Consider the following 14,353-nt stretch of genomic DNA (forward strand, 5'->3'; position numbering starts at 1 on the left):
CCAGAGATGAAAAGACCAAGTGAGACAAAAGGATTGAACGCTTGCAAATTGTGAAGCTGGAGGAAGGAATTTAGGTGGAAGAGGAGGGGGAATGAGGAGAAAGGTGCAAATCCAGGTGGGGCGCAGGTAAGTTTGGTAGTTACCTAAAATTGTTACCTCCTCTTCCGATTCCCATGTTAACATTTCTCTCCTGGACCACCTCCATCCCATATGGGCGGCCACGGTGGCGTAGCGGTAGAGTTGCTGCCTTACAGCATTTGCAGCACTGGAGACCCGAGTTTGATCCCGACTACAGGTGCTGTTTGTACGTTCTCCCCATAATCGTGTGGGTTTTTTCCGAGATCTTCGGTTTCCTCCCACACTCCAAAGACGTACAGGTATGTAGGTTAATTGGCTTGGTATATGTATAAATTGTCCCTAGAGTGTGTAGAATAATGTGCGGGGATCGCTAGTCGGTGCGGACTTGGTGGGCCAAAGGGCCTGTTTCCGCGCTGTATCTCTAAACTTAAACTAAACTAAACGAAACATTGCCAGAGTGAGGCCACATGCAAATTGAAGGAACAGCACCTCCTATTCTGCTTGGGTAGTTTACAACCTAACAATATGAACACTGAATTCTCCAATTGTAGGCAACTACCAAGACCTCCCTTCTTTCTCCCTCCTCCTTCCCCCCCCACCCCTTGCCCAACCTGGACCTCTCGATTATTTCTTCCCCTCCCCTCACTTCCAGTTTTCTTTTCACACCCACCCCTTCCCCCAACCACCACAATCAATCCCAACCCGAAAAGTCACGTCCATATTCTCGAGACGTGCTGCTTGACCCGCTGAGTTACTCCAGCACTTTGTGAAATTTTAAGGATCCTTAATCACTTGTCTGGCATGGAGGTGGAGCAGAGCTTGCGCTGCACAGGCTAGAGAATGGAAGGGAAATTTTCATTCTATTTTTGTGGAATATAGGGAGGTTTTGATCGTGGTCCTATTTAGTCTTTAGTACCACCAGGAATAGGAAGAAGGAATGTGCTGAGATCTATAGGGAGAGTCGATTTACAGCTAAGGGGGTGGCTAACAAGTGGGGGGCTTTCACAATTGAGTTACCAAGAATAAAGGGGTGACGTGTTCCTGTTAAGCTTAAGGCCGAGGATGGCCAGTTTAAAGAACCCTGGTTGATGAGACATGTCCGATTTAGGCAGCTGGGATCCCACGAGTATAAGAAGTTTAGGTGTATGTTTTAAAAAGGCAATTGGGAGGGTAAAAGGACATGGAATGAATCTGGTAGGCAAAGTTAGTGAAATTCCCGAGAGATTTCACAGGTATATTAAGAGTAAGTGGGTGCCTAGGGAAAAAAATAGGCCCCATAAACATTGGCATGACGGTATTTGTGTAGAACCAGAAGAGATGGGGGAGACATTAAATGAATACCACTTATCCATTTTTGCTGAAGAGACTATCGTCAAAGCTAAGGAATTGAGACATAGGAGTTGTGATGCCTTAGATCATTACCAAAGGTGATATATTGGCGGTCTTAAAGCACATTCTCAGCAAGTATATCCTCAAACCTTGTGAGAAGTGAGGGATGATATTGTGGAGGCCTTACAGAGATTATTGTATCATCTTCAACAACAGGTGAAGTTGCAGAAGATTGGAGGATGGCTAATGTACTGTTATTTATAAAGGGCAGCAAGGACAAGCTCGGGAACTACAAGCAGGTGAGCCTGACATCAATGGAGGGGATTCTTAGGGATAGGATCTACCAGCAATTTGATAAGCATGTCCTGATTAGGGATAGTCAGCCTGGCTTTATGTGTTGGGGAAATTGTGTCTCACAAATCAGATCATGGTAATTGAAGAGGTCATTTGGGTGACTATATCTTTTGGTCTGCAGAAGTCCATTTTTCTGTAGTCTGCATGAACTTTTACAGTAAGCTTTTTGCAAGGCCCTACATGACTGGAACAAAAGAGAAGCCCTGTGGGATCCAAATCAAACTGGAAAATTTGATCCCAAATTGTCTCGGTAGTAGAAGGGATGGGGCAATAGTCAAGGGTGGTTCTTATGATTGCAAGTCTGTGAGCTAAGGTGTACTACAGGGATTGTTTAGTTTATTATTATCACATGTGCTAAGTGAAAAGCCTTTGTTTGTGTCCTATCCAGTCAAAGACAGTACAAATACAATCAAACTGTCCACAGTGCACTGACAGGATTGGTGCTGGGAACCTTGCTATATATTGATTTGAAACTAGAAATTTGAGTAAATTTCAATTTAATGAATGTGCACAACACAACATTATAGCTCTTATTGAAAGTAGGCAGAACAATGGCAAATCTAATTTAATTCTGATAATTATGATGCATTTTGGAGGGCTGAAATGGTAGAGATAAAGGTGGAGCCCAACGCAGTGCTGAGAAAGAGAGGGACTTTGATGAACAGACTTAAAGATACCAGATGGTGCGGAAGGTGGTGAAGAAGGCAAAAGGATTACTTGCCTTCATTAACTGACCATAAGAGTATAGGCAAAGGATGATTATGGTACAACTTTATAAAATGTTGTTTAGGTTACTGTGACTTTCTTGTGTCCACGTGATAGATAAAACATGATTGCACAGGGCGGCATGTAGAGGAGATTCACCAGAATTTTGCCAGGAATGGAACATTTCAGTTACGAGGAGAGACTAAATTGAGTTTGAATTGATATTGTTACGTATATCAAGGTACAGTGAAAAGCTTTTGACTGCGGGCTAGCCTGTGAAATCATACTGTACATGACTGCAAATCAAGTCATACCAAGGTACTGAAGGTAGTGGAAAGAGAAAAACACCAGAGTGCAGAATATAGTGTTACAGTATTCTACCATACAATTACAGAGAAAATGTTCAAGGTTTGCAATGAGGTAAATTGGAAGATCGGGACTGCATCCTATCCTATGGGGAGGCAGTTCAGTAGTCTGATAATTGGGAAGAAGCTGTTCCTGAATCTGGTGGCACATGCTTTCAAGTTTTTGTATCTTCTGTCTGACGGGAGAGGGGAGAAGAGCGGTTAACCGGGGTGAAAAAAGTATTTGGTTCTGCTGAAGATAGACACAAAATGCTGGAGTAATTCAGTGGGACAGGCAAGATATCTGGAGAGAAGGAAGGGGAGACGTTTCGTGTCAAGATCCTTCTGCTGGTTGCTTTCCCAAAACAGCATGAAGTGTGGATTGAGTCAATGGTGGGAGGCTGGTCTGGGTGATAGATTGGACTACATCCACAACCCTGCAATTTTTTACAGTCCTCGGCTGAGCTGTTGCCAAACCAAGCAGTGATGCATCCTGACAGTATGCTTTCTGCAGTGCATCTGTAGAAATTGGTAAGAGTTGGTTTTCCTTAGAGTGGAGGATTCTGAGGGAGGGAAATCTGACGAGGTACAAAGTTGTGAGGGGCAAAGGTAGGGTTGAGAACATGAAATTATTTTCCATAACAGAGTTGTTTAAAAGCGGAGTATAAAGCTAGGGTTAGAGGTTTAGATGGTATCTGAGGAAAAAAAGATTTTCACCGGAGTGTGATTGGAATATTGGGAGCAGAGCTCACGGGGCTTGTTAAGATAGATATTATAAACATTTATGCAGCTAAACAGCACTTAAATTGCCAAAATGTAGGAAACCATAGGCCAAGTGCTTGTGTATGGGATTAGTGTCGATAAGTATTTGACAATCAGCATGAATATGGTGGACTGAAACTATTTCTGAGGAAGGATCCCAGCCTGAAACCTCATCTATCCTGGTTGTCCAGGGATGCTGCTTGACCTACACCAGGACTTTGTGTCCTTTTTTTGTAATTCAACATCTGCTGTTCATTGTTTCTACACTACATCTGTATTCTGCGACTAATTTGTCACCTCTTTGCCCATTTAGTCAGCTTGTCTACGTGGTCCATTAAGGAGTCCAAACCATCTGTCGAGCCAGGATTAAAGTTTTATCATGTGGTTAATTGCCTACTGTAAAATTACACCAAGTGCGGGTAGCTGGTTGGAATAGGGCAACTGTTGTTAATGGGCAGTGTGAGAAAATAGATTACAGAGAAATAAGTAGGGAAGGGTCAGTGAGTCAAAAGATCTCATCCTATATTGTGAGGAAACATAAAAAATATATAGTACAAAAACAAAATACTGGAAATACTTGGCAGGTCAGGCTATATCTGCGTGAAGAGAAACTGTCAGTTGAACACAGAGATTGGTGAGGACCTCTATCTTTGTTCTGTCCCAGAGGTGAGAGCAGAGGAATTGGAAAAGGATTGGATGCGGTCAAGGACTTTGTTAATAATGCTAGAGGGAAAGACGTTGAGAGGCATCTGTACAGTGAGTCTCGTTATTGGTGCAAATATGACATGGCCGAAGTGTTGCAGTGCCCCCACATGCAGTGCAAGACTTGTCCTTTTACCTTTTCCAAATTATCCAAGGACCCAAGCAATCTTTCCAGGTGAAGCAACGATTCCGCACATATTTCAATCCAGTGCACTAGATTTGGTATTCATAATGTGGTCTCTTCCATATTGGAGGAACCAAACTCAGCAGATTGAGTGAGAGCTTTGTGGAATATCTGTGTTCAGTCCAAAGGACAATCTCTGTGGTGCGACCTATCCATGGCCTCGTGTGCTGTCACAATGAGGTCCAACATAAGCATGAGGAACAGCATCTCTGCCTCATTGCATTCTTCTGAACTTGATATTGAATTCTATAATTTCAGGTAATTTGATTTTTTGCTTTGTATCAGTCATCCATCTGTAACATTAGCTCAGTTTGTATCTCTCCTCCTCAGCCCCTCCCTCTCTTCATGTAACTTTGGAAATGGAGGAGGATATGCCCAGCCTGATTTGCCAGGATTGTTTTATGCTGCATTTCACAACCTCCGCATTTTAATGACTTGGTTCTTTTATCTGTGTTCTCACCCCCATGTACACATTCACCAGATAGCATTGTTTACAGTTTATCCCCATGGTCACCTGGATTTTACCCAATCAACAGTGGTTCCCTCCCCCACCCTTCCTGCAACTGCAACTTTACTAGCTCCATTCATCTTTTCAATCCTGATGAAGGGTTTCTGGCTGAAATGTTGATTCCATTTCTCTTCCCACTAGTGCAGCCCGACCCACTGAGTTTGTCCAGCATTTTATTATTATTTTAGATTTCCAGTGTCTTGATTGTTTTGATTTTTCATGAAAAAACATGACGTGGATTTAAGGACCAATGTTTGCAATTAAAATACAGAGCTTTTAATAATGAGAGGAGATGAGGAAGAATTTCCATAGCCAGAGTGTCGTGAATCTGTGGAATTCATTGCCGCAGACGGCTGTGGAGGCCACGTCAAATATATATATTTTTACGGTGGGGATTAACAGATTTTTGCTTAGTAAACTGGTCAAAGGCTATAGGGAGAAAGCATGGGATTGAGAGGGAAAGATAAATCAGCCATGATTAAATGTGGAGTAGACTTGATGGCCTAATTCGGCTCCTATAACTTATGAACATAATGTATTCTTAAGTTAGCCATGCATAAAGTGACAAATAGCTGAATGGTTGTGAATATATGGTGCAATAAATTGTATAGGGGATGGATTTAAATTTACGAAGGACTATGGGAAGGACTGTGGAGCTATTTCACAGGTACTGGCTCCACTAAAACTGGGTAGACTCAATGTCCTGGCAATGTGGATAACTATTTTTTAAATGTTTAAAGTGTTGGTGGGGCTTGTCTACCTAAGGGAAAGGTCATTTCCTTAAAGTAGCATAAATGATGAGCAGAGTATGGAAGGAGTATAGTGAATTTAATGTAATAATTGAATAAAGTTAAATCAAGGAAAATTGCTAAATATGTAAGAATGAACTGCAGATACTCGTTTATACCGAAGATAGACACAAAATGCTGGAGTAAACTCAGTGTATAGGAGGGTCATTTTCTCCAGAGATGCTGCCTGACCTTTTGAGTTACTCTGGGATTTTGTGTCTATCTTTGAAAATTGCTGAATGTTTGGGGAAAGTTTCCTCAAAACAATGAGGGTACGGGCTATTTTGGTTGTGAGGTGTGAGATGAGGTTAGATTAATTGGTAACCTCAAGTAAACATCTTCTGGACCATGGTTACATGGAGTTCAAGCATGATACAACATACTCGGAAACTATGTTTTAGAAGAGAAGTTGACAGGAAAGATGGAAAATTTAGAGTTTGAGAGTAGAGAAACAATGGATACACATTCAAAGGATATAATTTGGGAAGAAGAGTATTAATTCTGTGGATTCAGAGAATTTAAGGTGCAAACAGCAGATGTAAAATATTTTATATACTCGGTCATTATCAAGCAATTAAAGATAGTTCCAAAGGTCTTCAATTACGTCAGGAACGATCTAGTTGTTGAGAGGACGATTCAGTTGCCTGATAACAGCTGGGAAGAAACTTTCCTTGAATTTGGAGGTGTGGGTTTTCAAACATCTACGCCCACGAGGCAGCGTGATGTGTAGGGGGAGTCTTCTTCTTGCGTTTGAGGCAGCAGAAATTATGTAATGTGCTGTAGCCTGTAGCCAGTGCAATGTGCTGTTGTCGAGGGCCGTGAGGTCTACCCCTCCACCAGGGGGACGGGGGACAGTGCAGTTGAAAATGACGTGCTGCACTGTTTGCTGGTCTGCTCCACACACGCAGGCTGCTGATGAACGCAACCTCCAACGATGCATGTTGCCGTTGAACCGGCCGACCCCTGTGCGGAGCCGGTTCAGGGCGACCCACTCTTTGCGGGGCATGTCCGAGCCGGGTGGGGCTGTGGTGTTCAGTGCAACAGTGAATTGAGGAGGTCGCGATGTCTGTTCCCAGCTGGTTCTCCATGCTCCTAGTATGTTGAAACCGGAGCCACAGAGGGTCGCTGCATGATGGGAGAAAGGGCGACAATATGGCGGCGCTGCCATAGCAGCTGCGGTTTACCTGCGGTCCATTTGTCTTTGTGTTTTTGTTGTTTTTTTGTCTTAATTGTAGTTGTGATGTGGTGTTTTTGTGTTTGTGTACCATGTGTGTATGTGGGGGGGAGGGGGGAACTGTAAAATTGTAAATAGGTGTCCCTTCCGAACGGAGACCCGACCTTTGTTTTCTGGGTGTTGTCTCCGTTCCTGCTGCGGCCTACCATCGGCCCAACTCCTGGAGCTGGCGGCCCCCAGGGCTCTGGTTCGCTGAGCCCGCGGACCGGACTTACCATCAGCGGAGCCGGCCGTCCTCGGAGGCTGCGGGAGCGGCTGCGACTCACCTTAGGCTCGGGCCGCATGGATGCCGACATCGGGAGCTCCGGCAGCGGCAGCGTGTTCGCCCGCCCCGGGGTCGCGGGGCTCGGGTCGCGGACATTTCACCGTCCGGCGCGGCCTAAGATATGCAGCGGGATATTTCTCTGCTGGGCGGGGGCTTCAATGTCGGGAGCCACGACCGCCCCGACGTGTAGCAACAGCAGCAGCGTGTTCGTCCGCCCCGGATCGGACTTATCATCAGCGGAGCCGGCCGTCTTCGGAGGCTGCGGGAGCGGCTGGGACTCGCCTTAGGCTCGGGCCGCTGCGGACCGTCCGGCGCAGCCTGCAACCACAACAACCTGACTGCGGGAGAAGACGGCAGGAGAAGGGAAAGACATTGTGGCCTTCCATCACAGTGAGGAGAGGACTGGAGGAGACTCACTGTGATGGATGTTTCTTTGATGGATGTTTCTTTTTTTGTGTGTTTTTGGGTTTGTGTAATTTTAATGCCTATTTAATGCTTTTATTGTTGGACTGTGGGTGACTGAATTTCGTCCAATATTGGATGACAAATAAAGCTATTGTGGCGGTGCACCCACTACACTATCTTGAATCTTGAGACAACAGGCGTTGAGGTCCCAGTTGCTGTGAATCCTGGGCGAGGTGGTGCAAAGGATGTTTGGCATCCGATGGGGCCTTGCACACCAGCCTATGAGTGAAGAACGCTCTGTGAAGCTTGGCGGGTGCGATACCTGCGAGCACCGGCAGGAGATCCGTCGGAGTAGGGAGTAGGCAGCCAGTGATGATCCACATGGTGTCGTTGAGGGTGGCGTCTAACTTGCTAGTATGAGCGCTGCGTCACCATGCTGGGGCGACGTACTCAGCGGCGCTGTACACGAGTGCAAGAGCACTGGTTCGAAGAGTAGATGTCCTGGCGCCCCATGATAATCCGGCCAAGCAACGCAGAAGGTTGTTCCGTGCCGAGACTTTAGCACGGAGAGCTTCAAGGTGTTGCTTGTAGGTCAGCTGCCGATCTAGTTTCACCCCGAGGTATGTGGGAAATGGGTTGTAGGTAGGGGTGACCCATTGAGGGTGACGGTTAGCTGGCATTGAGCTTCCTTGCTGTTCAGGTGAAAGGCCATTGTGGTGGTTTTTGCCACACTCAGTTTTAGTCTCCAGGTCTTAAGGTAGCCCACGACAAGTTCCGTATCCGCCGAGAGCACATCCTCAACATTTGACTAACTCCTGTCTGAGTGCAGTAGGGCCAAGTCATCTGCGTTTCCATGCTGGCGCGAGGTCATGCGTGGCAGATCGCTGATGTAGAGATTGAAGAGCATGGGGGCCAATACCGAGCCTTGGGGCACTCCGTTGCTTAGGCGTCGCAGTCGGCTAGATTGTCCGTCGCTGGTCTTGAGTACAAAACTGCAGTTGGCAAGGATGTTGGCAAGGAACCGCACTACCATAGCAGGCCGAACAACAAGGAGTCAATGGAAGGGAAGTTCGTTTGTGTGATGGTCTGGGCTATGTTCAATTTGCAATTTCTTGCGGTCATGGATGGAGATGTTCCCAAACCATGCTGTAATGTATTCCGATTAAAATGCTTTTTATGGCGCAGTAGGTGAGGGTTGTTGAGGACATGCCGAACTTTCTAAGTCATCTAAGGAAGTATCGGCATTGGTGTGCTTTCTTGGCCATTGCTTTGCTGTGGCTGGTCTTGGACAAATTTCTGGTGATATTTATTCCAAAGAACTTGAAGCTTTCAACCATCTCTATTTTTTCGTATTAATGTCATTTGCCTTGCTGACATTGAGGAAGTGGTTGTTGTCTTGGTACCAGGCTGCGAGGTTCTCGGTCTTCTTCCCGTACTCTGCCTCGTCATTATTTGGTATACGGCCTGCTACGGTGGTATCATCTGCAAATTGGTATTTGGCTGCACAGTCATGAATGTATAAGGAGTGTAGAATGGGGCTGAGAATGCATCCTCGTGGGGCACCAATGTCGAGGATTATCAGAGAGGATGATTTGTCACCTATCACTGATTGTGATCTGTTGGTCAGGAAGTCGAGGATCCAGTTGCAGAGATGAGTGCTTACTTCAAGTTCCATGACTTTGGAGATTAGCTTGGATGGGATAATGATATTGAAAGCAGAGCTGTAGTCTATGAATAGGAGTCTGATGTAGGTGTCTTTCTTCACCATGTGTTCCTGAGATGAGTGTATGGCCAAGGAGATGACATCAGCCGTGGACCTGTTGTGGCAGTAGACGAACTGCAGTGGATTAAGGTTGCTTGGTAGGCTGGATTTAATGTGTTGCATAACCAGCCTCTCAAATCACTTCATGATGGTGGATGCCAAGACCACTGGTCGGTAGTCATTAAGACATGAGATCTTAGTTTTCTTTGGCACTGGTATGACAGTGGTTGTCTTGAAGCAGTGGGATACCTCAGACCTCAGAACGGACAGTAAAGAACTTGAAAGAGTCAATATTAGTAAAGAGAAAATGGCAGAAAAGTTAAGCAGGCCAAGAGCCAACAAATTCCTATGATCTGAGCTTGTAGCTGAGTGTTCCAAAGGTGCATGCATAATGAATGTCAATTTGATCTTTCTCTACTTGATGACAAGAAATGAGTGGAGAGTTTTGAATACGGCAAAGCCTTGGGAATCTGAATGACAACCTGGCTGGAGTATGAAATGTTTGTTTTCCAAACTAGCAGGTATTCCAATATAATTACCACACAGGCAAATACCAACAATGTAGAAAATTACCTACATCTGCCCTGTCCATAAAAAGCAGATAAAATCCAATATGATTAATTACCATTCAACCAATCAATTCCCCATCAACAGCAAAGTGATATGAAAATAAAAATCGTTAAGAACACACTGACCTGAAACATTGACTCAGTTTCCAGACTTTTGATCTTATAGAGGTATACAAAATCATGAGAGGAATAGATCGGCTATCTCTTGCCCAGAGTAGGGGAATCGATGACCAGAGGACATAGGTTCAAGGTGAAGGGGAAAAGATTTAGTAGGAATCTGAGGGGTAACTCTTTCCACACAGAGGATGGTGGGCGTGTGGATCAAGCTGCCAGAGGAGGTAGTTGTGGCTGGGACTATCTTATTATTTAAGAAGCAGTTGGACAGGTACGTGGATTGGACAGGTTTGGAGAGATATGGATCAGGCGCAGGCAGATGGGACTAGTGCAGCTGGGACATGTTGGCCGGTGTGGGCAAGTTGGGCTGAAGGGCCTGTTTCCACACTGGATCACTCTCTGACTCTATGACTTGTTGCCGAAATTACAATAGACAATAGGTGCAGGATTAGGCCATTCAGCCCTTCGAGCCAGCTGATCACTCTCAATCAGTACCCCGTTCCTGCCTTCTCCCCATACCCCCTCACTCCTCTATCCTTAAGAGCTCTATCCAGCTCTCTCTTGAAAGCATCCAACGAACTGGCCTCCACTGCCTTCTGAGGCAGAGAATTCCACACCTTCACCACTCTCTGACTGAAAAAGTTGTTCCTCATCTCCATTCTAAATGGCCTACCCCTTATTCTTAAACTGTGGCCCCTTGTTCTGGACTCCCCCAACATTGGGAACATGTTTCCTGCCTCTAATGTGTCCAATCCCCTAATTATCTTATATGTTTCAATAAGATCCCCCCTCATCCTTCTAAATTCCAGTGTATACAAGCCTAATTGCTCCAGCCTTTCAACATACGACAGTCCCGCCATTCCGGGAATTAACCTAGTGAACCTACGCTGCACGCCCTCAATAGCAAGAATATCCTTCCTCAAATTTGGAGACCAAAACTGCACACAGTACTCCAGGTGCGGTCTCACCAGGGCCCGGTACAACTGTAGAAGGACCTCTTTGCTCCTATACTCAACTCCTCTTGTTATGAAGGCCAACATTCCATTGGCTTTCTTCACTGCCTGCTGTACCTGCATGCTTCCTTTCAGTGACTGATGCACTAGGACACCCAGATCTCGTTGAACATCCCCTCTTCCTAACTTGACACCATTCAGATAATAATCTGCCTTTCTATTCTTACTTCCAAAGTGAATAACCTCACACTTATCTACATTAAACTGCATCTGCCATGTATCCGCCCACTCACACAACCTGTCCAAGTCACCCTGCAGCCTTATTGCATCTTCCTCACAATTCACACTACCCCCCAGCTTAGTATCATCTGCAAATTTGCTAATGGTACTTTTAATCCCTTCATCTAAGTCATTAATGTATATCGTAAATAGCTGGGGTCCCAGTACCCAACCTTGCGGTACCCCACTGGTCACTGCCTGCCATTCCGAAAGGGACCCATTTATCCCCACTCTTTGCTTTCTGTCTGTCAACCAATTTTCTATCCATGTCAGTACCCTACCCCCAATACCATGTGCTCTAATTTTGCCCACTAATCTCCTATGTGGGACCTTGTCGAAGGCTTTCTGAAAGTCGAGGTACACCACATCCACTGACTCTCCCCTGTCAATTTTCCTAGTTACATCCTCAAAAAATTCCAGTAGATTTGTCAAGCATGATTTCCCCTTCGTAAATCCATGCTGACTCGGAATGATCCTGTTACTGCTATCCAAATGCTCAGCAATTTCGTTTTTTATAATTGACTCCAGCATCTTCCCCACCACTGATGTCAGACTAACTGGTCTATAATTACCCTTTTCTCTCTCCCTCCTTTCTTAAAAAGTGGGATAACATTTGCTATCCTCCAATCCACAGGAACTGATCCTGAATCTATAGAACATTGAAAAATGATCTCCAATGCTTCCACTATTTCTAGAGCCACCTCCTTAAGTACCCTGGGATGCAGACCATCAGGCCCTGGGGATTTATCAGCCTTCAGTCCCATCAGTCTACCCAAAACCATTTCCTGCCTAATGTGGATTTCCTTCAGTTCGTCCATCACCCTAGGTTCTCCGGCCCCTAGAACATTTGGGAGATTGTGTGTATCTTCCTCAGTGAAGACAGATCCAAAGTAACGGTTTAACTCGTCTGCCATTTCTTTGTTCCCCATAATAAATTCCCCTGCTTCTGTCTTCAAGGGACCCACATTTGCCTTGACTATTTTTTTCCTCTTCACGTACCTAAAAAAACTTTTGCTATCCTTTATATTATTGGCTAGTTTACCCTCGTACCTCATCTTTTCTCCCCGTATTGCCTTTTTAGTTAACTTTTGTTGCTCTTTAAAAGAGTCCCAATCCTCTGTCTTCCCACACTTCTTTGCTATGTTATACTTCCTCTCCTTAAATTTTAAGCGCTTCCAGCATCTTCTGCCTTTATTTCAGATTTCCAGCATCTGCAGCTTTTTTAATGTTCGCAGATGTTGTCAACAGTGCTATCAAGAGGAACTTGCTTGCTCATTATCAAATCTGCTTGCTGTTGTGGATTTTGTCAGGTCCACCCAGTTTTAGACTTGTATATCGCCATGCTACAGACGTTGACCGATGAGGTGGACATCATGGTCCTGAAGGGAAGTGAAATTAAAGCAGTAGTTGATTAAGGAGCCCTATTAAAGCTGAAAGGTGTCAAGGAAAAACAGTCCAATGTTTGAAAAAAGACACAAAGTGCTGGAGAAACTCGGTGGGTCAGGTAGCATCTCTGGAGTACATGTATAGGTGACGTTTTGGGTGGGAACCCATCAACAGACTGACTGTACTTGGGGGGGGGGGGGGGGGGGGGGAGAAAGCTGAATGAGAGCTGGGGGTAGAACCAAATCAGGCAAGTGATGGGTGGACAAAGGTAATGGGGATTCGATTGACAGATGGTTGGATATAGGGCAGAGATTAAAAGATAAAAGGCTGAGAGTTGAGAGAAAAGGTGTGAAATGTGAAACCAGAGGAAGGGATATACTGTCTGTGGATGTGGAAGGGGAAAGGGGTCTGGATTATGGAAGAAATGGATGCCTATCCAGCTGGGGCACAGGAATAAGAGGGAGGGATGTTGGGTTATGGGGTTTGTTAAGTACCTAAAATTGTGTTGGGCAATAAGTGTTTGTCTTTCTGGCAAATGTCTGCCTTTCTGGCAACACCTGCATTTCAAGAAATGAATACAACAAATCCCCAATTTTTCACAATTGTCCCAGCAGCTTGAATGGTTGCAGGTAAAATGCTACTTAAGAAGAGGAAGATAAATAAAGGGATCTGAAGACTGTCAGAAAAATGTTTTAAACTGTGATTTATGTAAATTTCCCGGGAGTGGGATGAATAAAGGAATATATTATTATTATGAAGTGTTAACAAGGCATTTTGAAAATCATGGTCTACTTTAACAATCAGCATAGTATTGTTAAATGGAATTGATATCTGACAAGTCCTGTTAGTTCTTGAGGGTATAAAGCAAATTTAATCAGTGAATGTATCACCTAGATTTTCAAAATGCAGTTTAGAAAGTGCTACACAAACATTCATTCCATAAGAGAAGAGCTCGAGCTTGAATCGAGGATTGGTTAAAGAAAATGGAAAATAATTGACGTTTTAATTTGGTTGCCAAACAGTTTCTTGTGAGGCGATGCAAAGACCTAGAGGGCCTAAGCAACGTTTAAAATTAATTTCCTTTCTGGACATTGCTGATAATGACCACATTAACTTCCCATCCTTGAGAAGGAAGTGGTGAGCTGCCTTGACCCGCTGCAGTCCTGATATCCACTGCAACCACTGTGTGCTGGAATTAGTTGATAGCCGAGGTGATGACGCATTTCCTGATTTTATGCCGTTCCTAGTTTAGACCTGCAATTTCTGCTTATCAAAAAAAAAGCGTATCAAATGCTGAAACATTTTGAAAATGTTTATCTTCCAGGGCATGTGATGATGAAACTCTAGGATGCATTTAAATTAATATTACTCAATTTTTTAAATATAGTTTTATTTGCTTAACAAGAAATTTGTATTCTTTCTATACAGGTTGAACAATGCACCAATCCAAGGATTTACTCAAGATGTTGGTAATAAAACAACTATCCGAATGAGCTACCCAGAAGGAGCACCAAAATCTCCTTTAGACTATGATCCATACATGCTCTTTGTTGCCGTTATGTATAAGGCAGTAGATTTCAGCTGGCTGAAGGCTATGATCAAAAGAGAGCAAGTGGTAAGTACATTTATTAG

General features: G+C 44.5%; 1 protein-coding gene across 5 annotated transcripts in view; it reads left to right on the forward strand.

The window, feature by feature from the left end:
- The window catches only part of st3gal5 (ST3 beta-galactoside alpha-2,3-sialyltransferase 5), a 45,672-nt gene that overhangs the window by 17,920 nt on the left and 13,399 nt on the right, over nt 1-14,353 (forward strand). For all 5 annotated transcript variants that reach the window (XM_078412180.1, XM_078412095.1, XM_078411940.1 and 2 more), the window contains one exon: nt 14,150-14,336. In XM_078412180.1, the coding sequence (XP_078268306.1) occupies nt 14,150-14,336 (187 nt within the window). The remainder of the gene's footprint in view (nt 1-14,149; nt 14,337-14,353) is intronic.

The sequence above is a fragment of the Rhinoraja longicauda genome, chromosome 1 (genome assembly GCF_053455715.1).
Source record: "Rhinoraja longicauda isolate Sanriku21f chromosome 1, sRhiLon1.1, whole genome shotgun sequence".
Classification (NCBI taxonomy): Eukaryota; Metazoa; Chordata; class Chondrichthyes; order Rajiformes; family Arhynchobatidae; genus Rhinoraja; species Rhinoraja longicauda.